Raw genomic sequence first — 27,354 nt, 5'->3', positions numbered from 1 at the left:
TACTATCAGTCATTGTCTAGCCCCACACTCTGGGACAGACTGCAGTATCAGCCTACTCATCACAGGCAAAGTTGGGTTTGGACCTGCTGCCTTGGCCTACCCCTAGGTTGCCCTCTGCAACCCCCAGTACCTTTGGCCCACTGCTAGGCCGCAGCCTGGGGCTTTCTAGGCTGGAGCTCCCCGGCTCCTCAGCCTTCCCCAGCCCTGCTGCACTCAGGTATCTAGTCTCAAGCCCTAAGCAGCCAGGCCCATCTCTCTCTATAGCCAGAGAGAGACTGTCTGGCTCCTGGCTTCCCTGGCCTTTTTATAAGGCCTGTGGCTCAGTTTGGGGTGTGGCCTCACCTGCAGCCACTTCCCCAATCAGCCCAGGCTAAAGGCTGTCTTCTCAAGCCCTGCCAGGCCACTTTTTAAACCCCTCCGGGCTGGAGCGGGGTCCACCCCGCTACAGACTGCTATCCGTCCTCATCATCAGCCCGTGAGTGCTCCTGGCTGGCCTCCGGTGAGGTCGGCCGGGGGCACCTGGGTAAAAAAATCCTGAACATTCCCAGTAGATGGTACAGAACGGCTGGTAACCATCTACATCATAGCAACAGGGGGCTGAGCTCCATCAGCCCCCGCCCTTCATGTGTAAAGAAAAGATTCTGTTCTGCCTGGACTATCATAGCAGTGGGATGCTGGGCTCCTCTCCCCCACACTGCTTAATGTCCTGTCTGGACTATCATAGCAGCTGGAGGCTGCCTTCCCCTCATTTTGTCTCAGTAACAAGTCACTGTTTCTTATTCCTGGATTCTTTATTACTTCATCACACAAATGGGGGACACTGCAATGGTAGGCCAGGAAGGCTGGGGGAGGAGGGAATCAACAGGCGGGGTTGTTGCAGGGGCACCCCCTGTGAATGGCATACAGCTCATAATTTCTGCGGGGTCTGACACAGAGCGGCTGTGCTCTCTGGTTCTCTGATACACTGGTTCTCTAGTACACTTGCCCCATATTCTAGGCAGGACTGATTCTATTTTTAGATACCATAAAGGAGGGACTGACTCGGGGAGTCATTCCCATTTTTGTCTTTTGCGCCCCCGGCCGATCTCAGCCAGGGGCACCTATGACAGCAGCAGATGGTGCAGCACAAAAGGACTGGTAACCGTCATCTCATTGCCAATTTACAATGGCATGGTAGATGGTACAGAACGGCTGATAACCATCTCTGCTATCATGCAAAAGCAAATGAATGCTGCTGTGTAGCGCTGCTGAATCGCCTCTGTCAGCGGCATCTAGTACACATACGGTGACAGTGACAAGAGGCAAAACAGGCTCCATGGTTGCCATGCTATGGCATCTGCCAGGGCAATCCAGGGAAAAAGGGCGCGAAATGATTGTCTGCCGTTGCTTCCCCGGAGGAAGAAATGACTGACGACATTTACCCAGAACCACCCGCGACAATGATTTTTGCCCCATCAGGCACTGGGATCTCAACCCAGAATTCCAAGGGGCGGGGGAGACTGCGGGAACTACAGGATAGCTACGGAATAGCTACCCACAGTGCAACGCTCCAGAAATCGACGCTAGCCTCGGACCGTGGACGCACACCACCGATTTAATGTGCTTAGTGTGGCTGTGTGCACTCGATTTTATACAATCTGTTTTACTAAACCGGTTTATGTAAGTTCGGAATAATCCCGTAGTGTAGACGTACCCTGAGCTGGCTGCATTCGTTACATTCATAAATTGTACATATTATCTAAACTAACGTATTTACAGACAAAAATATGCTGAACTGTACTAAACCTGATAGCAAGGTGTATCAGGCAAAGTTCACTGAATGGCCTGCATCTTCCACCCACATTCAATCACATACTCGGTCCGGACTGAGCTCCTTGCCAATCTTCCGCAACCTTGCCCCTACAATATTTTATTTAGAAATCTTAGATTTTGAAAAATATATTTTGCAGTATTTGTCATACATTCATGATTTAGTTTCTGTGTGTAAATGAACTCTGGTGTTGTGTATTCCAAACGGAAGTTGATGAAGGATTAATGGTCAGAGAATTCATAAAAGGAACTGAGTATTTCATAACTCTGTCATTAACTGGGACTGTGTCAGTCCTAAATTTATTATCTGAAGCTTTTGGATGTCTGATAAGACCTTCAATTTTTAAAGCAGGCTACAATGTGAATGCATAGTTTAAAATAAGGAAATACATAGTACTATGAGAAATAAAATGGTGCAAGCATATAAAACATATGGATAATGATTACAGTGCTTCACATAACAAATGTTTACATAGCTTTTAATCTTCTACAAATCTTTCAGATATATATCTTAATGTATTTTAAAATGTAAACAGCTACCAACACTGATTTTATCCAAAGTATCATGAATAAAAACAGAGTTTGAGGGTTAGTATTTGCATAATCAGGCTAATATAAGCAATGCAAAGCCAGAATTCTAGATTTTACATTTAAAACTTTAATATAAAATTACACTTACGAGTGTAACATAATGTTAGCATAACTTCATCACTAAACATGTAGTTTTAAGGCTTGCACCTGCATCCCTTACCTTGTTTTAAACAAAGATTGTGGTATACATTTTCATATTTCATATGTAAGTGGTAAGAAAACTTAGCCACTGTTGTGCTGTTTTAATTATATTAATTACTAATATTTATAAAAGATGTATTATAATTAGGAAATTGTTAACATTAATAAAGATTTTACTGAATAGATTATTAGATTTCCATTGGAAATTATGTATGCAGTCTGAATATATATTTTCTTTAAATTAGCAATGGATGTTATAGGAAGCTAAAGATTTTAGTAATCCTCTGATTTTAATCTTGCAAGGTGCTGAGTAACTGGGAATTTTTGGTGCCCTGGACCTATTAGGGTTGGGCCCTTTTATTGTACATCAGAAATTTTTTATGCTGGAACAGTTAGTGCAGTGTGTTGGAGTAAGTGCCTAAACAATTTTAACTGTCATGTCTATGTCACAGATTAAAATTAGCTGTGTCTGTGTTGCCAGTGAAAGGAGATGGAATGTAAGACATAGCCAAACATGGGAACGAATTTTCTTTCAGTGATATTTATCCAGGCCTAAAATATCTTCCACTCCAGATCTGAAAGTGGTAGAAAAGTTACATGTTGCATCTTGGGAGGAGACTGATTATAGTTAATTCAGCTGTCTGTGTTGTTTCAGATCTCTAAGGTAAGTTATGAAAAGTGCTTTTGATTTGTTTTGATATAGGTATTGTAATAAAAAGAGAGAGTTTTTTGTACTGACAGTTTTTGGATCTGTTCAGATTATCTTCCATCTATTTGTATGACATTCTCAGCTGTTGCTGTCCTAATTTAAGATCATGTTTCTATGTGTTTACTTTAGGAGCCAAAGTTAAAGTGTTGATTTTTAATACATAATTATAAAAATATTGAAACATTTAAATTTATAGACTACAATAGGATTGTTTGTGGAAATAGTTAAATTCAGTAGTGTATTGCATTGTATATGCTTTTGTTTATGTAATACTAAAGAAGATAATTTTGTAACACTTTTTGAGTTTATATAATGTAATCTCAGCTGTGAGAGAGCCTTTAGTATATAGAGTGAATTCATTCTTTGTACATCTAGCACAGACCCAAGGCTTAATCCAATCCAGAATGGGGTCTTTACTCCCATTGTTCCCTCTCTCTCTCTCCCTACTACATAGGGTGTGGGGATCAAAGGGAGGGAGTCAGAAGGAGCTGCCATGAACAACTTCTGATCACATGAGGGAGAAATCAGGGATAGTTCTTGGACACCACCACCACAGCCATCTTGAGTTAAATAGCAACCAGTGACCTACATTAGAAGTAAAAGGCTCTAAATCAGTGGTCACCAATCGGTAGATCGCGATCAGTTGGTCAATTGTGGAACCTCTGACAGTCAATCTCGGTCACAGAGTACAGTTGCCAACCCTCCTGCAGCCAAACTGGGAGATAGGTCGCTAACAGTCCAGTGGTGCAGCAGGGCTAAGGCAGGCTTCCTGCCTGCCCTGGCTCCGTGCCACTCCCAGAAGTGTCCTGCATGTCTGGCAGCGGCTCCTGGGGGGAGGAAGGGGCAAAGGGTCTCAGCACGCTGCTCTCACCCTCGGCACCACTCCCACCGCTCCTATTGGCTGGGAACAGGGAACTGTGGCCAATGGGAGCTGCGGGGGTGGTTTCTGTGGACGGGGGCAGCGTGCGGAGCCACCTGCCCATCCCCCACCAGGAGCCACTGCTGAACATGCCAGCCACTTCTGGGAGCAGCACAGGGCCAGGGCAAGCTGGGAGCCTGCTTTAGCCCCGCTGCACTGCCACCTGAGGTAAGCGGCACTCAGCTGGAGCCTGCACCTCACCCCCCTCCTGCACTCCAACCCCTGCCCCAGCCCTGAACCCCCTCTTGCACCCCAACCCACTACCCCAGCCCTGAGCCCCCCTGCACCCAAACTCCCTCTCAGAGCCTGCACTCTGCACCCCAACCCTGGTCCCAGCCCTGAGCCCCCTCCTGCACTGCACCCCCTGCACCCCCTCCTGCGTCCCAACCTCCTGCCCCAGCCTGTACTCCATCCTGCATCCTAACCCCCTACCCTAGGTTCACCCTGGAACCTCTCCCACACTCCCAACCCCTTGGCCCCATCCCAGATCCCACATCCCCTCCCACACCCCAACCCCTGTCCCAGCCTGGTGAAAGTGAGTGAGGATGAGGGAGAACAAGTGACGAAGGGAGGGGGGATGGAGTGAGTGGGGTGGGGCCTCAGAGAAGGGGCGGAGCCGGGGCATAGCCTTGGGGAAGGGGCAGAGCAGGGGGCAGGGCAAGGGTATTTGGGTTTGTGTGATTACTGTTATTTCTACATTTTCTTTCAGGTAGATCCTGGGTTGCACTTAAATTCAAAAAGTGATCTTGTGTTTAAAAAGGTTGGAGACCACTGCTCCAAATTCTGTAATTACTTAGATCTGGTATTAGTGAGTGCCATTTTAATAAATGTGTTAAAAGACAAGTAGATTTGTAACAAATATATGATTGTGGCCACTGTTGACTTCTTCAAACCCTTAAAAATCTCTTTTGCAAAGAATTCAGTAATTCTGCAAATAAATATGAGTAATATTTCACAGAAGAAAGTTGGATGGGGGAAAGTAGATTATATTTTGCAGTTTATTTCTCAAAATACTCTGCTGTCCCCACCAGTGCCTCCTGTCAACCACTGCTTTCCCCTCCCCGTTTGCTTCTCCCTGACCTCTGACAGTTATAACCCAACATCCACATCCCATCTCCCATTTCTCATTCTTCTGTGTTTTAAGTCAGGCTGTTTCCTCCTCCTTGTGGCTGCTTGGGCACCAGCAGGGGATCACTGAGAGCACAGGAGAGACAGTCTCCCTGCTCTCACTTCTGGTGTCCAGCACTGATCAGTACAGAGCATCGATTGCATGGAAAATCTTGCTCAGCCCTCTACATCACCAGATGGGAGTATGTTCAGTCATTGTAGGGATGGCACACATGTAGTTTGGTCAGTATGTAGAAGCTGTTAGGGGCTGAATCATGCTTAGTGCAGATGAAATCTTTGGACAATTTAGCAGCAAAACTCTGACAAATCTCTATTGAGCATTTGTAGACTGAGACTTTTTCAAAGGCTCGTGAATTGGTGATAGTTAGACAGTTTTAAATAGGAACAGCAAAAGGCACATCCCTGGCAAAGCAGCAACTGCCAAATTTCAAGTCTCTGCTCCAGAACATGGAGGCATTAGAGCATCTTAAAAATATTCTTATAGCTAATTTAGCATGGGTAAAACAATTTTTTTCCTTATCTTCATTCTTAAAAATGGCTCAAACATTTTTTGCTGAAACTTTCCAAGACAAGTCAGTATGAGGCAGAAACTTGGCATGGAAAATTTCAGCCCAAATGGTTACAGTTTGACAAAGTTATGAACAACTGAAAACAGGATCTTGAGACATGTCAAGCAACCTTAACTACAAGCTTTACTACCTGTGCTACCTATAATATGTACAAAATATATTATACTACTTCTGACAGTATATTAGGGGTCCGCATTTACATTTCCGTCATTGGGCAAAAAAGGATTTCTTCGTCCTTTTGTTTTCCTTACTAGTTTTCTTCTTGTTTGGATTGTTGATTATATCCGAAGTAAAGAATATATTGGGGAAACATAAATAATATTTAATAACAACAAAATTTGTGGCTTCCATGTATTAATAGCGCATCAGAAAGAAAATTACTTAAATGTTTGATTTATTTAGATCAAGATTATACAAGTGTAACTCATCTGATCAAGCACTTACACATGTATTCCTGCTAAAGTGCTTGCCCATGGGACTGTAGGTTGTTCAATCTAGTCCATAATTTTTTAAAAATATATTATTTGTGTTTAGTTGAATATGTGCTGATTGCTCTAGCAGAATGCTTGTCCACTTCAATAATTATTAGAATCAATATTGTATTTCCTGCCTTTCATATCTGTGCAGTCATTACAGTAGGATTGTTGACGTGTACGATACAATAGCCTATTTGGTTAACTATTACAAAATGTAATTCAGATTGGCTTGGATCTGAGCACTGTGGAGTGAAAAATGACAGAAAACTCAAACAAAGAGTACTAATTAAATGCAATCCAGCTGAGAGGACATTTATATTTGGATACTGCAGGAATTAGTCATTCTTATTTAACATTTTCATTAATGAACTGGAAGTGAAGGTAAACTACAGGTTATCTGTGAATTTCAGTGATGGAAGGTGTTGTGAATATCAGTGATTACAGAGAAATAATAGAAATGGGCCTACAAAGGTTAGAAATGTGGGCAGAAATTAAAATGGCATTAAGCAAGGAAAAATGGAAACAATACAAGTGGAGGAAGGTATCTAAAACACATCACTAATGGGAAAGTAACACATAGAATGTACTAATATCAAAAGATACAAAAGTCATAAAGGAGAGCAGATTTGATCTGAGCTTGTAGTCTGGGATGGGAGAAAGAAAAACCAATGTAACATTTAGCTGTATGCACAGAGGCATCATGTTGCACAATAGGGAGGTGATAAGCACTTCTTAGGGTTTGTGTACACTGCATCTGGGAGTGAGCCTCCCAGCCCAAGCCCACAGACTTGTGTTAGCTGAGCTTGTGCTAGTGTACTGAAAATGGCTGTGTAGACATTTCTTTGATGTTGTGGCTAAGGCTGGAGCTAAGGCTGTCAAGTACTAGTAAAAGCCCTGCTAATGCAAGTCTGTGGATCTGGACTGGGAGACTCTCTCCCAGATTCAGTGTAGACTTACCTTATAAGTTTCTATGAGAATGAATCTAGAATATTCTACACTTAGGGTATGGCTACACTTGAGAGTTGCAGCGCTGGGAGTTACAGCGCTGGTCGTACAGCTGTGTAGGGAAAGCGCTGGTGTGTGGCCACACTCACAGCTACCAGCGCTGCAGTGTGGCCGCATTTGCAGCATTTGCAGCGCTGTTGGGAGTGATGCATTATGGGCAGCTATCCCAGCGTTCAAGTGGCAGCAACATGCTTTTCAAAAGAGGGGAGTGGGGTGGAGTGTGACAGGGACCGGGGGAGAGAGAGTGGATTTTTGGAGCCGACACTGTGTATCAGCTCCCTGCCTTGCAAAATCAGAAAATTTTCCCGACCCCTTACTCTTAACTGCAAACAGCCTGCAGACCAGATAAGAAGCTGCTCCAATGGACTCCCTTTCTCTCCCCTGTCCCTGCTGTTTCTATCCTCAAGCAAACACTCATCCCCCTGCCTGCCTCATTCACAGCAAGGTAGTGGGTTATCTCATTTGATTGTTCACAGTCAGTTACAGATTGATCACAGCAAACAGGAGCTGTGTTTGTTTTTTAGATAAGCAGCTCCCGGAGCCCGGAGTTCACAACAAAACAAAGAGAGGCAGCATAACAAAACAAAGAGAGTAATTTAGTTAAAAGCATTCTGGGATATCTCCTAATACCAGCGCTGCAATCGTTATACCCCAAGCAGACCCAGGTGTACAGACAGCGCTGCAGCCAGGGAGTTGCAGCGCTGGATGTGCTCTGCAGGTGTGGACAGTTACTAATTGCTGCGCTGGAAAGCCTCCACCAGTGCTGCAACTCTCAAGTGTAGCCATACCCTATGTTTTGGCCACCTCAATATCACATACATTTAAAAAATGGAGGGTAATACTAAAAGAGCAACAAAATTATCCAGGGTTAGAAGGATTTATTTATGAGGAAAAATTAAGAGGTAAGTATGATAGTATATCCTTGTTCTTCAAGTATGTACCAATATGGATGCCACTGCAGGTGCCCATGTGCCTTATTATGTGTAAGATCAGATTTTTTTGAATATCAGTGTCCTTTTGGGCCACACATGCACCCAGTGCCACCTCGTGCTTCCATGGAACAGGCATAAAAGACAGACTGGCCACGACACTCCCTTAGTTCCTTCTTACTCCAGAAGATGGAACCCAGCAAGTGTCCATGTCTTTACTTCATAGAGCTTCAAACTTGTTCTTTACCACTAAATTAGTGAAGAAATATAGCCTTCATCCTTCCATTTTTTCTTCTTCAATTTGGATATTAAAAAAGTGTGTGTGTGTGTGTGTGTGTGTGTGTATATATATATAAATCAGTGAACTTTCTCATAAAAGCCTATTACAAAAAGAAGTGATTTCATTGCTTCATTTGCAAGCCATTGAGGAGGTTCCAGGGAAGAGACTTCTACTCCCTAAATTTCCTTATCCCAGAGAAGAAAAGTGGGTGTTCACTCTATCCTGGACCAGAGGAAACTGAACAAATACATATGCCACCTCAGATTCAGGATGGAAATGCTTGCCTCCATCATTCCACCTCAGCAGGTTCAAAACTTGTTCGTGGTTCTCAGCTTGCAAGACACATACTTCTATGCAATCATCCACTCAGCTCACAGAAAGGACCTGAGATTCATAGTAAGACTAAATCACTACCAGTACAAAATGCTGCTATTTGGATTTTACACAGCACTGAGAATCTTCACAAAATGCCTAGTCATGGTTCAACTCCCAAACTGCCCAGACCTGATTTCATAACACCACAGTTAGGTATGCCAGACCCAAAGTCCCTACATCTAACAGCCTCAATGCTGGTTGGTTAAGTACCACAGACAGATATTGCTCTATAAGTCCAGCAGAGCCTGATACAGAAAGGCTTATTTGTTAAAATGGAAAAGGTTCTTGATATGGGCAGTTGAATATGACCTGGACCCGATGCAGGATTCAGTACCATAGCTCCTTAACTACTTGCTGCATCTGAAACATTCCAGCCTTTTGTTCAGCTAAATTAAGGTTCACCTTGCATTGATTTTGGTGTGCCATCTGCCTATCTAGCCTTGGGGGGAAGGGATAGCTTAGTGGTTTGAGCATTAATCTACTAAACCCAGGGTTGTGAGTTCAATCCTTGAGGGAGCCATTTAGGGATCTGGGGCAAAAATCTGCATGGGGGCTAGACAAGATGATCTACTGAGGTCCCTTCTAACCCTGATATTCTATGATTCTCCCATCCAGTGGTATTTAAGTTCCTCAAGGATTTGTTATACACTCAGCCACTGGTGAGAGAACCTACTCTTGCCAGGGACCTCAACATTGTGCTGTAGAGACTAATGGAGCCTCCCTTTGAGCCCCTTTCAGAATGTTCCTTACATCATCTCATTCTGAAGATCATTTTCCTAGTTGCTTTCAGTTCAGCCAGGAGAGAGAGGCTGAGCATGAAGCACTCATGGCTGGCCCTCCCTACATGCCATTTCATAAACACAACATGATGGTGCAGACACCTCACTTCAAATTCATCCCCAGGGTAGTCTTAGAAATTCTGTCTTAATCAATCAATTTCCCTGTCATCTTCCCAAAGGTCCAGGCTAATTTATGACAGAAGATACATACACTGGACATTTCCACTATGCTAGTTTACAACACTGACAGGACCAAGCTATTCAGACTGTCTTCTAAGGCCAGGCTATCATAGTGGATTTCCAAATGGGTAACACAGTACATCTCAAGTAAAGTTCCAAACATCAATGCTCATTCCACCAGAGCTCAAGCAACATCTTCTCCCAGATTCTGGAACTTGCCAATTTCTGAGACACACAAGGTGATGTGGAATAACCCACTGACTTTTGTCAAACATTATTCGTTGAACTTAGCTGCCAGGGCAGATGCCAAGTTTGAGAGAGCAGTACTACAATCTCTGTTCAGCTAATACAGCTGATACTTCTCATCTTATCATCCAGAAGGGGTACTGCTTACAGTTACCTACACTCTAACACATACTCAAAGAGGAAAGAATGGTTAATTACCCTAAAGTAACTGTGGTTCTTCAAGATGTTATGCATGTGGATCCTGCTGCAGCTTGCCCTCCATCCCTGCTTTTAGAATCCTCAGCTAACATGTGTTTCCAATTGTGAGGGAAATGAGGTAGGGTTGTGGCCGCTTTGCCCTTTGTGCCCTTACATGTAAGAACGAGGAGACATAAGATGCATGCACAGACCCAACAGGCACAGCTATGCAAAAGAATCTGATCTTGCATTCATAAGGTGCATTAGCACCTACAGTGGAATCCACACTGACAAGAGCATCTCAAAGAACAACCGTTACTGTTGTAGTAATTGTTCTATTAGTTATGGCTAAGAAGAGTCACGATACAAATATATTATAATTTAACATTGTACAAGGAGGGAATAACTAAGAATAATGGAAAGAAAAGGAAAATTTAGGTTATATATTTAGAAATATATATTTACCACAGCAAAAAAATTAGGTAATTTATTGTAAGAAATCTGGCAGTGACATACCCTGCAAATATTAGAGAGATGATAATTCTTTAACATCTCTAATTTCTATGACTGAACTTATAGTAAGTAAAACTGACTGATCTACCATTTTTTAAACACAGCAGGTGCACTGGTTTCCCAGTAAAGTAATCTTTCATACCTAAATAGCCCATTATATCCATTCACTGTCAGCAATTGTTTTGAACCTGACTGCAATACCATATGCTGGTAGGCTTGGGACAAGTCTTGTTTCATAAACTTCAGTCCCTCTTCCAGTTTTGCAAATAAATCTTATATTTTAGGAATTGAATATTGGTCCACTTCCAACTAGGAGTTTATGACTTTATAGTCCCCGTAAATTCTTATGCTGCCATTGCCCTTTGGGATACATACAGTTGATGCAGCCCAGTCCTAGAACTCCAAAGGTAAAATTGTGCCCTGCTTTTGTAGTTCATCCAGATGCTTTTCCACAGGCTGTTGCAGAATGGCATGCCAGCTGTTGGCAGCTGTTATCAAGCGGAGTGCCCCAAGGGTCGGTCCTGGGGCCGGTTTTGTTCAATATCTTCATTAATGATCTGGAGGATGGCGTGGACTGCACCCTCAGCAAGTTTGCAGGTGACACTAAACTGGGAGGAGTGGTAGATACACTGGAGGGTAGGGATAGCATACAGAAGGACCTAGACTAATTAGAGGATTGTGCCAAAAGAAATCTCATGAGGTTCAACAAGGACAAGTGCAGAGTCCCATGCACTGCTACAGACTAGGGACCAAATGGATAGGCAGCAGTTCTGCAGAAAAGGACCTAGGGGTTGGAGTGGATAAGTGGATATGAGTCGACAGTGTGCCCTTGTTGCCAAGAAGGCTAACGGCATTTTAGGCTGTATAAGTAGGGGCATTGCCAGCAGATCAAGAGACGTGATCATTCCCCTCTATTCAACATTGGTGAGGCCTCATCTGGAGTACTGTGTCCAGTTTTGTGCCCCATACTACAAGAAAGATGTGGAAAAATTGGAAAGAATCCAGCGGAGGGCAACAAAAATGATTAGGGGCCTGGAGCACATAACTTACGAGGAGAGGCTGAGGGAAGTGGGATTGTTTAGTCTGCAGAAGAGAAGAATGAGGGGGGATTTGATAGCAGCTTTCAACTACCTGAAAGGGGATTCCAAAGAGGATGGATCTAGACTGTTCTCAGTAGTACCAGATGACAGAACAAGGAGTAATGGTCTCAAGTTGCAGTGGGAGAGGTTTAGGTTGGATATTAGGAAAAACTTTTTCACTAGGAGGGTGGTGAAGCACTGGAATGGGTTACCTAGAGAGGTGGTGGAATCTCCTTCCTTAGAGGTTTTTAAGGTCTGGCTTGACAAAGCCCTGGCTGGGATGATTTAGTTGGGGATTGGTCCTGCTTTGAGCAGGGGGTTGGACTAGATGACCTCCTGAGGTCCCTTCCAACCCTGATATTCTATGATTCTGTGATTCTATTATTCTAATGTATGGCGCAGGCCTAGTCTTCAGGAATTTCATAATGGCCTTATTGGAAACAACCAGCCTTGGTGTTATTCTTTTTACCAAATCCATGTCTATAGTAAATAGAGCTTTTTGTTTTAATTTCAGCTCTCCCACTCCCCATATGGTATGTGGTGTACCACACACCAGTCCAATTTAAGCTTGCATAGCCAGTTTTTGCCCATCAGCAGGGTGTCCATTTTCTTCAGTTGCAATTAACTGTAATGGTGAACAGATATCTTCCCAAGTTGTTCGTCTGGCCCAGCCAACTGCCTGAGTCCTCAGCCCCAAGGCTGCCGGTCTGGCAAGCAGGAAAGCTGCCTGTTTAGGTTTGGTATTTTTAATTATCATTTTAATGTTTTAATATTTTTGTTTTATATTTTTTTATTTTTATATTATACCAAATTACAATTGGAAACTACCTATTACAAAAACAATTATAAATTAGAATAACACCAATTAAAATACCAATTTCAAAATCAATTACCAATGTATACAGTCTAAAAATATAAAAATTAAATAATATAAAAATATATAAAATAATGCAAAATAATATGTAATTAAAATATGTAATATTTGAAATATTTCAGAAATTATGGTTTAGAATATCAAAGTTGAAATGTTTCAAGTATTACATCATTTCATAATGACATGACAATTTATGACATGATATAGTCAAAATATTTTGACTCATTCTATAATATTATTAAAGAGTAATGATCAGTGGTTCACTGTCAAACAGGGAGCATGTATCTAGTGCGGTTTCACAGGAGTTTGTCCTGGGTCTAGTACTATTCAATATTTTAATAAATGACTTGGATAATGGAGTGGAAAGTGTGTTTATAAAATTTCTGAATGACACCAAGATGAGAGGGGTTGCAAACACTTTGGAGGACAGGATTAGAATTCAAAAGAACCTTGATGAATTGGTTGGAAATCCACAAGATGAAATTCAGTAAAGACAAGTGCAAAGTACTACATTTAGGAAGGAAAAATCAAGTGCACAAAAACAAAATGAGGGTAATAATTGGCTAGCCTTCAGTGCCTGCAGCAGAGGATGCAACCCTGAATGAACCAGGACTAGGACCATCTTCAGTGCTAAAAGAGCACTGGTATAGACCGCTGTACCAAGAGCACCATATACTTCAGCAGTACTCCTAGAAGAGGTCTATTTCTCCTCACTTCTTCCCACCTTAGAGCAAAGAGCCCTCTCTTTTGAGGTCAGTCAACAGCACCATGGAAAGACTCTATCAGCTTTCCCTAAAGGACTCAGTATCTATTGTCTCATCGAGAACAGCACTGGACTGGCCAGTACTAAACAAGTTAGACGTATTCCTATGGTGTAACACCCTGGCTCTATTGGGATACTGGGGTCCACCGTTTCATGAATCAAGACACCAGTGTCCACTGCACTCATGAAATAAAAAGAGGTAATTCTCCCCATCTGTGTTTTTGGACAGACGACCTACACCAGAGTACCAGGAAAAACCAAAGGTAGAGCCACAACATTGCCTTGTATCATCACCAGAGGACCTCTCATGTTCCTCACCTGATGAAGTAGTATCTTTGGAACCAGTAATAGTACCAAATGATTAAGTCATTCTAGGAGCTCCAAAGTGTTTGACACCTTGCCAGCTTCTGTTCCAGGCAGCATCACCCTTCCCATAAATGAGGGACTTCTTGAACTGTCTAAGTCCTTGTCACAGATGCCGGCCACAATAACACTGTGACCCTAAGAGCATCTCAAGGCCAAAGGGCTCCCTGGTATCTAGTAGTGAGTTTCAGATGGCTTGACCAGTGTACTCATTGGTGTCATATGATCTGTATCTAAAAGGTGTTATGCAATATATCATTGGAAAACTAATGACACACTAGTGATTAATATAACTGTGGAATGTGTGTATTAATATTATATCTTGAGTTATCTACATTCTTTGATATTATGTTTTAAAGTCTGTATTTGAACGAAGTAGAGAACAAGTCTGCCCAAGTCTTCAGTACAAATGAAGCAGGGTTAAGCAGTGGCAATGAGATTGCAATTTACATATGCGGTAAACAAAATTATCAAAGCTCACAAGATAGTTGGGGAGTTAGCTTGTCCAGATCACAAAGGACTATGTATTTGCTTGTCTGACCAGCTTGGTCCTCATACAAAGGTAACAAAGGCATATTTACATGCAAGGTAAACAAAGCCATCATGAAAGCAAGTGGGGAAAGATGACCTCTTAACAGTCTTGCTAGGTGATGGAGACAGCACTGCCAAGAAGCCTGCCTGCCTATTGAATCAGTGTCAATGACTTTTGAGAAAGAGGGTTTTCAAAGGTTTACTGGACTATAAAGGGAGGGGCAGAGAACTCCTAATTTATTCATCACTTGAGGTACTACATAAATTGTAGAAAGATGGGTTCTTCAACCAAGAGGGTTGAAGTCTCTGGAAATTGATTTTAGGTGAGAAACCTGCTTAGGCAAAGATTGTAACTGGCTGAAATTAAGTTTTAGTCTGAGAATACCCTTTTTTGTTTGTAATCCTTTCTAATGTTTATTCCTTCTACTTGGTATCACTTAACCTATTAATATTGTTTAATAAATGTGTTTTACTTTTCACTATAAACCAGATCAGTGCTTTGATTAAAAGAGTGTTTAACTCCAGTAAAGTAGTAAGCTGCAGATGTACTATTTCTTTAAAGGGATCTGCAAACTTAATAACTTCTCTATGTGTACTAGGAGAGGCCTGGACGCTGCCGGGCAGACAATTTGGGAGAAATTTGGAGGAGAGGATTGGGCCCTACATAAGGTAATTGGGTGCTCGAAGCTAGAGTGGGGCTTTTGGAATTGTAGGCAGGCAGCTGGGATAAGAGTGCTGAACTGCATGTGCAAAGCACAAAGACACTCAAGGGACTGCATGCTTGTCTGTTGACTGTTGGTGTCTGGGCTGTGAGCCACAGCAGCAAAACATTTACAGCACCCATGGTTACAGGGCAGATTGTGATACAACCCCTTACTGGTCTGGATTGCACAGATGCTGGCCCCAATAACACCCACTGCAAAACAGGTAGGAAAGCAGTACTGGGTCCCTCCAATGGGGATTCAGTACTTCTGTATTTACCCTAACCCCAAGATCTTTAGTCATGTTAGCAGTACAAGAAAAATCTAAGTTGAGTCAGAGTACCCCTAAGGACAAGAATCCCAAAAGGCTTGATCTATTTTGCAGAAAATTGTTGTCAGGAATAAGGCCCTGTAGGTGTGCCTGCTTAGTCTCCTGACTACCTACCAAGAACACTAGGCTGTGTGACAGACCACCATGCCTGATTGGCTGAGAAATCTAGAGGGCTAATTCTTAAGCCTAGTAGCAGCAGTATGTTGCTGGCTGCTCAAATGCACATCTCCTTAGATTCTCGGCTTCCCTGTGTTTGCCTCACTCCAAGCTCCTGCCTTGCTTCAGCCCTGCTCCAGACTAGACCCTGCCCTGCACCTATTCTTGTTCCAATCCTATCCCAGCCTCATTTCTGCCTATGAACCAGCCCTGCTCCTGCGTCTCTAACTCCAGTTCTGACTCTGATTCCTCCCTCTGACTCTCTCGACCCTTGATGTGGCATTCAGACTCTGACTACAGTATTGCACCTCTGCCCTGGTTCCTCATTCTGACTGTGTCTTGACCCTCAGCTCTGGCATTTGGACTCTGACTCCAGTTCTGACCATTGGTTCTGATTCCTGACCCTGACTCCTGCTCTGACCACTAGGTCTGACTGCCTATGACCCAGTCTCCTGACAGTTGTACTCTTCCTTTCTGCAAGTGCATGTGGCTAATTGCCAGGCCGTACTGGCCAAGCATGACTTTCTAATTTGGGACAGGGTGACATCCTTCCTCTTAAAGCTCCTGTATGACAACATGAAGTTGCTCAAAGACAAAATAAAGAAGGCCAACTGGTGTCCAAGACAGCCTTAGAGAGCATTATGAGTCCAGGTATTGGGTATCCTGCGAGAAGTACAAGCCACAGTTGAGGACTTGCCTTTTGAAAGTGCAGAACTATTTAGAGTGTGTGCAGACAATGTTCTCTGCTTGTTAAATAACTCAAAAGCCCCCCTGTGCTATCTGTGGATTTACAGCTCAGCCTCATAGTGCAAGCTGTATCCTCCTCAACCCCAGTTAAGACAACAGACGCCATCCTACCATCCCAGGCAACCTGAATACTACCCCAAGAAAAGAGTGAGGTATATCAAAGGGTGACAGTCTTCTTCCACCTTGGCAATGTACCCCCCTCCTATAACACATCAGCACATTTGACTGGAAAGTGTGGAGCCAAATCAGATCATGTTCAGAAGCCACCTCTCCCCACTGGGTGTGGTCTGTTGTGATGTCAGACAATGCATGCTAGAGATCACCGCTTATGGTTACCCACATCCAGTTACCTTCTCTGTCTCTCTTCAGAGACACTTCTCAGGAGAGCCTGTTACAAATAGAAGTGTCCTCATTGCTTTACCTAGGAGCCATAGATCAGGTTCCATCAGTTTTCAGGTGAAAAGGCTTCTTCTTCTTCCAGCATATCCTCATTCTGAGGAAGAAAGTGGGTCTTTGTCTTGTCCTAGACCTGAGAAGACTCAACAAATACATATTCCATCTCAGATTCAAAATGGTAATGCTTGCCTCCATCCTTCTCTCTCTCCAAGCTCTCAACTTTGAGGATATGTACTTCCATATGGCAATCCATCCAGCCCACAGAAATTACAGTGAACCCAACCATTCTCAATGCAGGATACTGCACTTTAGACTTTCCCTAGCATTGTGAGAGTATTCACAAATTCCTTCTAGTAGTGGCAGCACATTTAAGGAGACAGCCTTTCAATCTGTCCTTTTTCTATTCTCCCAACTGGGACTTCCAGAGAACTACAAGACATCATCCCTCATACCATCACAGATGATAGAGTTTATCAGAGTTATGATTGACACCTGATTGACAAGAGCTTACCTCCCAGAGGACAGACTCCACTCTCTCCAGTTAATGGCGAATTGCCTGAAGTCAAATCCAATTACTATGATGCATACTTGTTTGAGACTCTTAGGCCACATACTGGTGTCTATGATGCTGCTTGCCAGATTTCAGCTATGGCTGAGGTTCACATATTACCTATCCAGACATCACATGAACAAAAGAGGCACAACCCTGCTTCAAGTCTTGCGAGATCTTGCTTGGTATGTTCACCAAGTGAAGGTATGAAAAGGTATGCCATTCTCTATCCCCTACCTGATTATGATACTTATCACACATGCTTCAGGGACAGATTGGGGTTCTCACCTGAACCACATGCAGATGTGAGGAACTTGTTCTCAGACCTAAAACTAAAATGTGAACATCCTGAAGTGGAGGGCCATCATGCTAGCCTGTATAGCATTCTTGCCTTGTCTGCAGAACCCACAGTGCAAGTCCTAACAGGAAACACATTTGCATTGCTCTATGTAAACAAGCAAGGAGATGCTTGATCATCCCTTCTCTGCCAGGAAGCCATCAGACTCTGATTGTAGTGTGATCTACACAGGATAACATCATTGGCTGTACACTTCCCAGGGTCAGCAGTGACCTAGTAGACTACTTGAGCAGCCATGAGTTAACCAGCCATGAATAGTTGCTATAGAAGTCCATCACAGAGCAGATATTCTGTCAATGGGGACTGTTGTATTTAATTTAGTCCCTTCACTCAAGGCAGGACTAAGTATTATCTAGACCATCCCTGACAGGTGTTTATCTAACCTGCTCTTAAAAACCTCCAGTGGTGGAGATTCCACAACCTCCCTAGGCAATTTATTCCAGTGCTTAGCTACCCTGACAGTTAGGAAGTTTTTCCTAAAGTCCAACCTAAACCTCCCTTGCTGCAATTTAAGCCCATTACTCATTGTCTTATCAGATGGCTAGCATACCTCTCCCTGCACCAGGGCACAGGCTATGTGTTCCACCTACTTCAGGAACTTTTTCATCTCTGAAATCTGCTAGGCTACAGTGTGGAGCAACCTTTTGACTTTTATTAAACATTATGTCCTTGACCTGGCAGCCAGGTAAGATGCCAAGTTCAGGAGAGCAGTACTATCGTCCCTCATACTCTTCATTTCGCCATCTAGAAAAGGTACTGTTTGCCAGTCACCTACAGTAGAATCCACATTGAAACATACTCCAAGAAGAGAGAACAGTTATTTTTCTTACAGTAACTGTGGTCCATCCCGGCTTTTTGGAATCCTCAGCAAAATAGACTTTTAATTTCAAGCACTGAGGGAAGGAGGGAATACCCTGCCCTTTATGCTCTTATATGGGAGCACGAGGAGGCACAGGGCACTTGCAGCATCTGCCAAGGCCATGCTATTTTAAAAAACAAATCTCTGCTCTCATGTGCATTAGGCTCACATGCACCTGCAGTGGAATCCACAATGGCAATAACATGTTGAAGAAACACAGTTATTGTAAGGTAAGTAACCAAGGTACATAGATATACATACAGGAATGTGCATGCACACATGCATATGCAGTTTACATTCTTAACACAAAATTACCTACATTTCAAATATAAATTAAATAAATGAACTGATATTTTTGTTAAAAAACCAATCAAAGCCAAAAAGATCACCACAAGACAATTAAAAAAAAAAGTCCATAGACTGTAAATAAATACGATTGCAGTCAAAGAACATACAATTGATCAAGGATACTTTTAGTATAATCTGAAATGGAATTTCATTATTTAAGAAAAAAATAGCTTTTTTCACATCTTGTCTCAAGCACAAATATGATTCACTTTTGGGTGGGATTTTCACAAACATTCTGCATTAGCCTAACTCATTCCCATTGGCTTCAGTGGAAGAAGAGTTAGGCCAGCACTGAGCATTTGAAAATCACATAATTAAGTTATGTGTTTAAAGTGCATTAATCAGGACAAGCAGGCAAAAGATTGACACACATGGGATGGGCTTAAATGGCAGGTTACAACTTTGTTAATTATTCCTTGGGGAGGGGCATTATGCCCCCCCACCCCCATGTACCAGGCATGTAATTGGTTGCAGTGTGGGTTACAGGGCTTTTTCCACAAACCAAAAAATAATGCAGGGTAGACTCTCCTTGGTCTATACCACAGATTCAGTTCAGTTGTGAAATTTCTTCCCTCCTTTATAAGGGCAGGGTGTGTGGAGTGACAGAGGCCACAAGACTGGGTGCAGGGAATGTTAGTCCTGAGCAGGGCAGGCTCCAGGCACCAGCACAGCAAGCAGGTGCCTGGGGTGGCCAACGGAAAGGGGTGGCACGTCCGGCTCTTCGGCGGCAATTTGGCAGCAGGTCCCTCAGTCCCTCTCGGAGGGAAGGGTCCGCTGCCGAATTGCCGCCAAAGAACGAAGCAGTGGTGGTAGAGCTGCCGCCGAAGTGCCGCCAATTGCGGCTTTTTTTTTTCCTCCGCTTTGGGCGGCAAAAATGCTGGAGCCGGCCCTGGTCCTCAGAGACGTCAAGCTCCTCCCTGCCATGAGCACAAGGCCCAAATGTATAATCACTGGTCTCAATTACCTCTAGGAGCTGGCCTTTTTAGCCTTTCTCCACACTGGACACTGGCTGATAGTTGCAATGAGTCAGTAATCATAAAAGCCTTATAAGAACTCCAAATCCTATTGCTTCTAACCCAGCTGTGCTATCAGGAGGCTGAGAGGAAGGTGAAATAACCCACCAGGCTATATGTCAGTTTGACCCAACAGGAAAAATTCCTTCCTGACCCCTAAAAACAGGTGCTCAGTTAAATCTGCAGTATCATAAGTGGAACAGCTCCTAACTAAAGAAAGGAAGGGCAAGACAGCTAACTGAAGATAAGAGACTTTTGCAAAGCTCTGACTTGGCTCAAATAGGAATGGGTTGCGCTTGAAAGCCAATTGGCAGGCCCCATCCCACTTTACCCACCCAGTGGCTAAGCAGAGAACTGAATGGGAGGGGTTGAGAAAGGCAGCCCCTCTCCCAGCCACTCATGCATTTGGACTTTCCTCATTCACCTGCTGTCCAGTCAAAGTTCCTTCTCCACTAAAGGCAGTAAGGGGCTATTTCTGTACCTATCAGTACATGTTTTAAGGTAGGCAGTGAGGGGCTCCTGCCAATAAATTGCACGGAATAGGTGATTTTTACATTAAACCTGCCAAGATGTAAAGATTGTGATTGTCCCCAAAAACTTCTTGCATTTAAAATGGGGAGTTGGGTGGGTGAGAAGGAAACTGAGAACCGTAAGGTGCTTTTAATGAAATTTACCAAGGATCTCATGGAATAAAAAGCAAAGTGAAACATATATATTCTAAACGTAGAATATGTTGTAAAAATTACTACAGCATCACTGGAATTTTTTTCTTTCTGCCCCTTTGCATACATATTGTAGCCCATAGGGCTAGCTTACCTTTATTATATTCTGCCTTTATTATATTCAGCAGTAATACAAGGAACCTACAAGCCTGTTCCTGTAAGACATTAGCTTCAGCAAGTCAGCATAAGGACTTGAGGCCTATGAACTTTGACACAGATAAATGGTCCAACGGTAAACCCTAAGTTTTGGGTAACAGGAAATAGACAGGTTTCAGAGTAGCAGCCGTGTTAGTCTGTATCCGCAAAAAAAACAGGAGTACTTGTGGCACCTTAAAGACTAACAAATTTATTTTAGCATGAGCTTTCGTGAGCTAAAGCTCACTTCTTCGGATGCATAGAATGGAACACACAGACAGGAGATATTTATACATACAGAGAACATGAAAAGGTGGAAGTATGCATACCAACAGGCAGAGTCTAATCAATTGAGATGAGCTATCGTTAGCAGGAGGAAAAAAACTTTTTGAAGTGATAATTAAGATGGCCCATAGAAGGTGTGAGGAGAACTTAACATAGGGAAATAGATTCAATTGGTGTAATGACCCAACCATTCCCAGTCTTTGTTTAGACCACAGTTAATAGTATCTAGTTTGCATATTAATTCAAGTTCAGCAGTCTCTCTTTGGAGTCTGTTTTTGAAGTTTTTTTGTTGCAAAATTGCCACCTTCAAGTCTGTCACTGAGTGGTTAGCAAGGTTGAAGTGTTCTCCCACTGGTTTTTGAATGTTATGATTCCTGATGTCAGATTTGTGTCCATTTATTCTTTTGCGTAGAGACTGTCCGGTTTGGCCAATGTACATGGCAGAGGGGCATTGCTGACACATGATGGCATATATCACGTTGGTAGATGTGCAGGTGTACGAGCCCCTGATGGTGTGTCTGATGTGCAGGTGTACAGGCTCGTACTGGGCCTGATCTTGGGACAAGAACCTAACAACCCTCAAAGTGATAACTGGGAATTATTAAGTAATTAATATAATTAATACATAATTTTTAGATTAGGCTGTGGTAATAATGATTTTTTTAAATTTCTAGTAGAAATTATTAGAACTAAATATGCATAAATAATATTAAACTAGAAATAACAAGCATACTAAGAAGGGACAATGACCTTTTGTTTGTAGAAAACTGTAGTGATGTGTGAGGTTTAAGTACTAAAATTTATTTTTTATCAAGTACATTGGAAACAACAATAATAATAGACCCCAGAGATCAGTAGCATTATGATATGAAAGTTGATATTAGAAATTTGTGGAACTGACATTAGGAGAAGGGAAATGAATGGATAAAACAAAAGCGAATCCTTTTTATATAAACAGTCTACAGTACATTGTAACAATGTATTTATGAGTTGTTTTTCTGCACTGCCCAGTAGTGCTTTGAACCTTGTCTCAAACTGGATTATTCTTCTCCTTTGTTCGTCTTTACTCCTTAGAATATTAACTAGTAAAAATAAAGAAAATCCTGTTATGGTGAATCCTAATACTAATAGTTAATCAAAATATACTCCCCTTTGAAAGATGGAAGTAAGTGCTGAAATTAGTTTACTGTTGTCAATTTCAAGCTGTGTAACAGCTGGTCCTACTATTATTAACCAGCAGTGTTGATTGACTTCTTTCCCAGTGGGCAGTTAAAGATACAGAAGCACATTGTTAAACATTGGCCTGCTTCTTGTTATCTAGAAATCTGATTTTAATTTATCAATTTTTTTAACCTTCTGATTTGAAGCTAAGACAATGTTACTTCCCTAATTTAGTTCACATGGGTTTGAATATAATAAATAAAAGTTCATTATTTTAAAATGAGTATCTGTGTTAAATTGCATGGTGTAAGAATATAAAGTTACATGTTGTAGATGTGAAATGTATCTGTCACAGACTAAAAATAAATTAATAATTTTTTATACAGCATTGGCAGCTGACCAAATATATTGTCCTATTTTAAATTTCCAGAGGATACACAGGGTTATATAGTTTGCTATTCTATTTAAAATTTTCAGTATTTAATTGAATTTACAAATTATTTTTAAAAAATCAGTGAGTATTAGCATTACCTATTTAAAGTTTGCCATATTAACGGGTGATATTAAATTTCCTCTTATACTTGTTATATATAATGTATTTCTCTTGTTTTGTAAGCAAATGATTCAGCTGTTACTGAATAATACAACTAGCTCATACCTTAGCACACATTAACTACTTCTGAAAGACTCTAGGACAAACTTGCTGTAAGCCCCCTTGACCCCAACTCGGTCATTTTCTCTTCTTGAACTGTCAGCTAGTGTTTGGATCACACTGTACAACTAAGATACCTGCAGCTTACAATAATCCAAAGTGAAATCTTTCACCTCCATGTAAAGAAAAGCCTTCCAGCATCTTAGCCTAGAAAGATCAAGTTAAGAAAATACATAGCAATAGTTTTTTTCAAGTAATTTACAATCCTATACTGACCAGCATTAAAATGTATAGATAATTAGATATATGTACTTAAACTTTCACATGTAATATGTCATTCTAAAGCCAAGACAGTTCTCTACTCTGAAATGTTCTATTGTTACGAAGTATAATGACATATACAGGCCCAACAATGTATTTATTTTTTTATGATATACCATATGCTTACCAAGAGAAACTGGTTTGATACATGATAATGCTGATGAGAATTCATAATTCAAGAAGGTTCATTAGGTCTTACTGTAATTTTTTGATGTTAGTGAATAGCAGAAGGGAGGAGATCTGAGTGACAGAGTATGAAAACTGGAACAAAATGCTATAATATTGGTTGCTATAGGTTGGACTGCACTGAATAATCACAGCCTACCATCATAAAATTAATCTGTTTTGTTTGTAGCACAAGGTGGATATGCAAAGGAGGAATACCACCATTAGGGGATGTCAGAGAAAAACACAGTTCTCACTCTCTGGTTGGGTGCAGCAAAGTCAGATACTTTATTCTCTCAAGCAATTGCATAGAGGGAGAGAGTGCACTAGGACACAGGGTTTCCCCCTCCTAGGCAGGTGTCTCTACAGGTGTACAATTAAAGCAATAATAATTGCTTATTACAAACAATAATAAGCAACACTACACAGACAATAATAAGCAACAGCTGTATTTTGTTTATACATAGGTCATCCTGATAACTTATTTTTCTCACTTATTTAGACTCTAGTCTACATTCCATATTTATCTATACAAGGTCGCAACAACTTCTCACACAGTTCTTTCCCACTCGCCTCACACAATCCTCGCTTCTACAAATCTTATGTTATTAGGGTTACAGCTAGCCTGACTCTTGCTAACAGAGACTGTCATGCATTGAAATCCCCTTCAAATTCCTGTTAGTTCTTTCTCTACTTCCACAGGGTGAAAACTTACAGATGCACAATGTCTGAAACATAGTTGAAAAAGATTTGATGGTCCTGATTAAACTCTTTATGCTGCTGTTTAATTTTAGAATGTTATTAAGCAGATCTGAACAGAAAGAATCTGGATTTCAATAAAAGCATTTTTTTTTCCTTAGAGAAATAGATGTTAGTGATCACAACAGCAGAGATGAGATCTTCTTTACAAAGTTTCTTTTGGTTTGTCTCTTCAGAAGCATTGGCTCAATTAGTGATATTTGAAATTAATTAACTCTTAATTAAAAGTCTGCTTTTTGTGATCTTCTCTTATTGCAATACGTTGCAAAAGGAAATGTTAGTGTAATTATGTGAAAATATATTATATCTACTCTTCAATAAGGATGACTTTGTTGGCTGACAGAGCTTTTTAGAAATCTTACAAATTGCAACAAAGGTCTTGTGTGTTTTGAATGGAATTATTTTCTGTTTCTTGGATTGTAGTCATTCTTCATAGGCAGATAGTTAATGTATATGAAATGCACAAATATTTTTTGTTTCTTATGATAAAACAAAAGTGAAGTAAATGGTATTTGAATGTGACAAATCATTCAGTTTTAGTGTAACAATTTTGAAAGAAGGATATTTAACACCCCATATGTTTTTAAAACAAAGCAATGTTGAAATCCAGAATGGTGATTGCAGCTATTTGTCAAAGAAAAGAGAAACTGGATCAAATCAAGACTGGATGCCTTTCTGGAAGATACACTTTAATTAGACACAAGTTACTGGACTCCATGCAGGAGTAACTGGGTGAAAGTCTATGGCTTGTGTTACACAAGAAGTCAGACTAGATCTAATGGTCCCTTCAGGCCTTAAAATCCATGCAATGTATAGATTCATAGATTTTGAGGCCATAAAGACTATTGTGTTGTTTAGTCTGACCTCCTTCATAACACAGGCTGTAGGACTTCCCTGTATTTATTCCTGCTTCGAGTACAATCACTGTGCATTAATTACAGCATTATTCCAGCTCTTGTATTTTCTTCCTGTTTTAGTTCATTCCATTCTTCAACTTTTGGATCACTTTGCATGCTGCTTGAACTTCACATCTCCCTTTATTTGTGTCCTATGCAACCTTTCCTCCTGGAAATGTGGCAGTCTTTGTCCTCTATCTTCCTTAGGTGGTTCTGTCCCTTTTATTCTGATGTTCCCATCTGCCTCACAACATGGTGAATATGTCTTTCGCTGACTTCTGACATCCTTTGCATGGTTTGGATATTAGACTCCTGGACAGGGGCGGCTCTAGGAATTCCGCCACCCCAAGCAGGGCGGCGCGCCAGGGGGCGCGCTCTGGCGGTCGCCGGTTCCGCGGCTCCGGGGGACTTCCTGCAGACGTGCCTGTGGAGGGTCCGCTGGTCCCCCGGCTCTGGTGCACCTCCCGCAGGCATGCGTGCGGATGCTCCACCGGAGCTGCGGGACCAGCGGACCCTCTGCAGGCATTTCTGCAGGAGGTCCACCGGAGCTGCGGGACCAACGGACCCTCCGCAGGCATTTCTGCGGGAGGTCTGCCGGAGCCGCCTGCCGCCCTCCCGGCAAAATGCCGCCCCAAGCGCGCGCTTGGCGCACTGGGGTCTGGAGCCGGCCCTGCTCCTGGAGTAGGGAGCACTATTTCAACAGGGCACATGGACTCCTGAGGAACAAAAACAAGCTTCAGGCTATTTTCCTGGCCCTGGAAACCATAATCACTTCTGAACAAGCAATTTTAATCCAGAGCAATAATCAGGCATTTGTTTGTCAACAGATGATGTGTCACCAGAGCCTCTCTTCTTCTGAGAATTCCTCCTGAGATGTTCTGGGTGTGGTTGTGGTTTCTCTCCCTCAGGACTTAACTCCAAGGAAAGAGCAATTCCACAACAGACTGTCTCAGTTAGCAGCCATTAACCTCCCATTTTTCAGAGTATAGGAATTTCTACGATAGCCTTGAGTCTACACTACAGACCTATATCGGTATAACTACATCATTAAGGGATGTGAAAAATCCACATCCCTGAGCGAGGAGTTATACCAACCTAACCCTCCCTGAGTAGGCAGCGCTATGTCAACAGGAGAGTTTCTCCCATTGACATAGCTACCGCATCTCAAAACTGTGGATTAACTACACAGACAGCGTAGGAGTGTCCCATCATCGCTGATTTGTTTTTAATCTCAGTGACACTCCCCTGATTTTCATAGAGATAATCACTCTATATTTGATTTATCAGTCCCCATCTTCAATGGAAGCCTGCACAACACTTTCAAAAGATGAGCCTGCGAAGCTTAAATTCATAATTTTGCTAGACACTAAAAATCATGGACTGAATAGAGACACTGGATTTATGGCTTATTACAACAATCTATAAACCACTAAGAATTCTCTTAGCTGTTTCTCCCCCCGCCCTTTCCTTCCTGTGACTGGAGGGAGGGGTGTTAACAGGCTTCTTCACTTGAATGTTCCCTTGAAATACTTGTTAACCACTTATGCTAAACAATCTGTTCCAGCTTCTATTTAGCTGTGATCCTCTGAGTAAATTTACCAGACCTGAAGAAGAGCTCTGTGTAAGCTCAAAAGTTTGTCTCATCAGCAGAAGTTGGTCCAATGAAAGATATTACCTCACCAACCTTCTTTCTCCAGTCCCAAAGTGCTATCCACCAATGCATTTTGTTTGGGGTTGAAGGATCTGGAATACTGCTTTTCCCAATTTATCCAATCCCCAACATATTCAGTAAGACCCACTCATTTTACTGCTTTGCTGATGTCCTCATTGTTCTTGGTATGGCGACCTAATTAGTCTATTGAGGGAATTACTGGAGATGCCCCCCTATGTTTCAAATTTCCTCTCACAGGAATCAGTTTGATTCCCCCATTCAAAATTCCTGACTCTGAGTTGGTCCATTTGCTGCAGTAAAGAGTCTCATCTCGTTTTGCCCAACTATCTAGTTACCAGAAGGAATCTTTCACCTCAGACACTGTACATATTCACATATTTGGAAGGCATATATGAGATGGCTTACTGAGTGCAATATTAATGTCTTCTCTTGTTTCCTCTGGTATGTATTGGAAACAAACCGACTTAGTGTCCTTCATATTCATTTCCTAGTGATTTCAGCTATTGGTAATTTTCTTGCAGCATAAGGGGAAATGACTCTCACCCTCTACCAGTGTATTTGTTAGACACCCTTCTATGATTCTGTTAACACTCAGTTGGATTTCTCTTTGGTTTGGCCAGTAATAACAGTTCATCTTTTTTGAAACTCTAGAAGCAGTTCCCTTTAAGCTGCTATCCCTCTTTTGTAGTGA

The 27,354-nt window shown here is 42.0% G+C and overlaps 1 protein-coding gene across 11 annotated transcripts in view; it reads left to right on the top strand.

The window, feature by feature from the left end:
* SGCG (sarcoglycan gamma) overlaps nucleotides 1-27,354 on the top strand; it is a 149,734-nt gene that overhangs the window by 24,609 nt on the left and 97,771 nt on the right. For 7 of the 11 annotated variants that reach the window (XM_045017543.1, XM_045017481.1, XM_045017504.1 and 4 more), the window contains exon 2: nucleotides 15,036-15,105. The exons of 2 other annotated variants lie outside the window; for them this stretch is intronic. In XM_045017543.1, coding sequence (XP_044873478.1) covers nucleotides 15,036-15,105 — 70 coding nt within the window. Of the gene's footprint in view, nucleotides 1-3,114; nucleotides 3,206-15,035; nucleotides 15,106-27,354 lie in introns of all 11 variants that reach the window. 2 more of the 11 variants (XM_045017495.1, XM_045017513.1) reach the window with 2 other exon arrangements.

This window comes from Mauremys mutica, chromosome 1 (assembly GCF_020497125.1).
Source record: "Mauremys mutica isolate MM-2020 ecotype Southern chromosome 1, ASM2049712v1, whole genome shotgun sequence".
NCBI classification, from domain to species: Eukaryota; Metazoa; Chordata; order Testudines; family Geoemydidae; genus Mauremys; species Mauremys mutica.
This window is presented reverse-complemented; position numbering and strand designations above follow the sequence as displayed.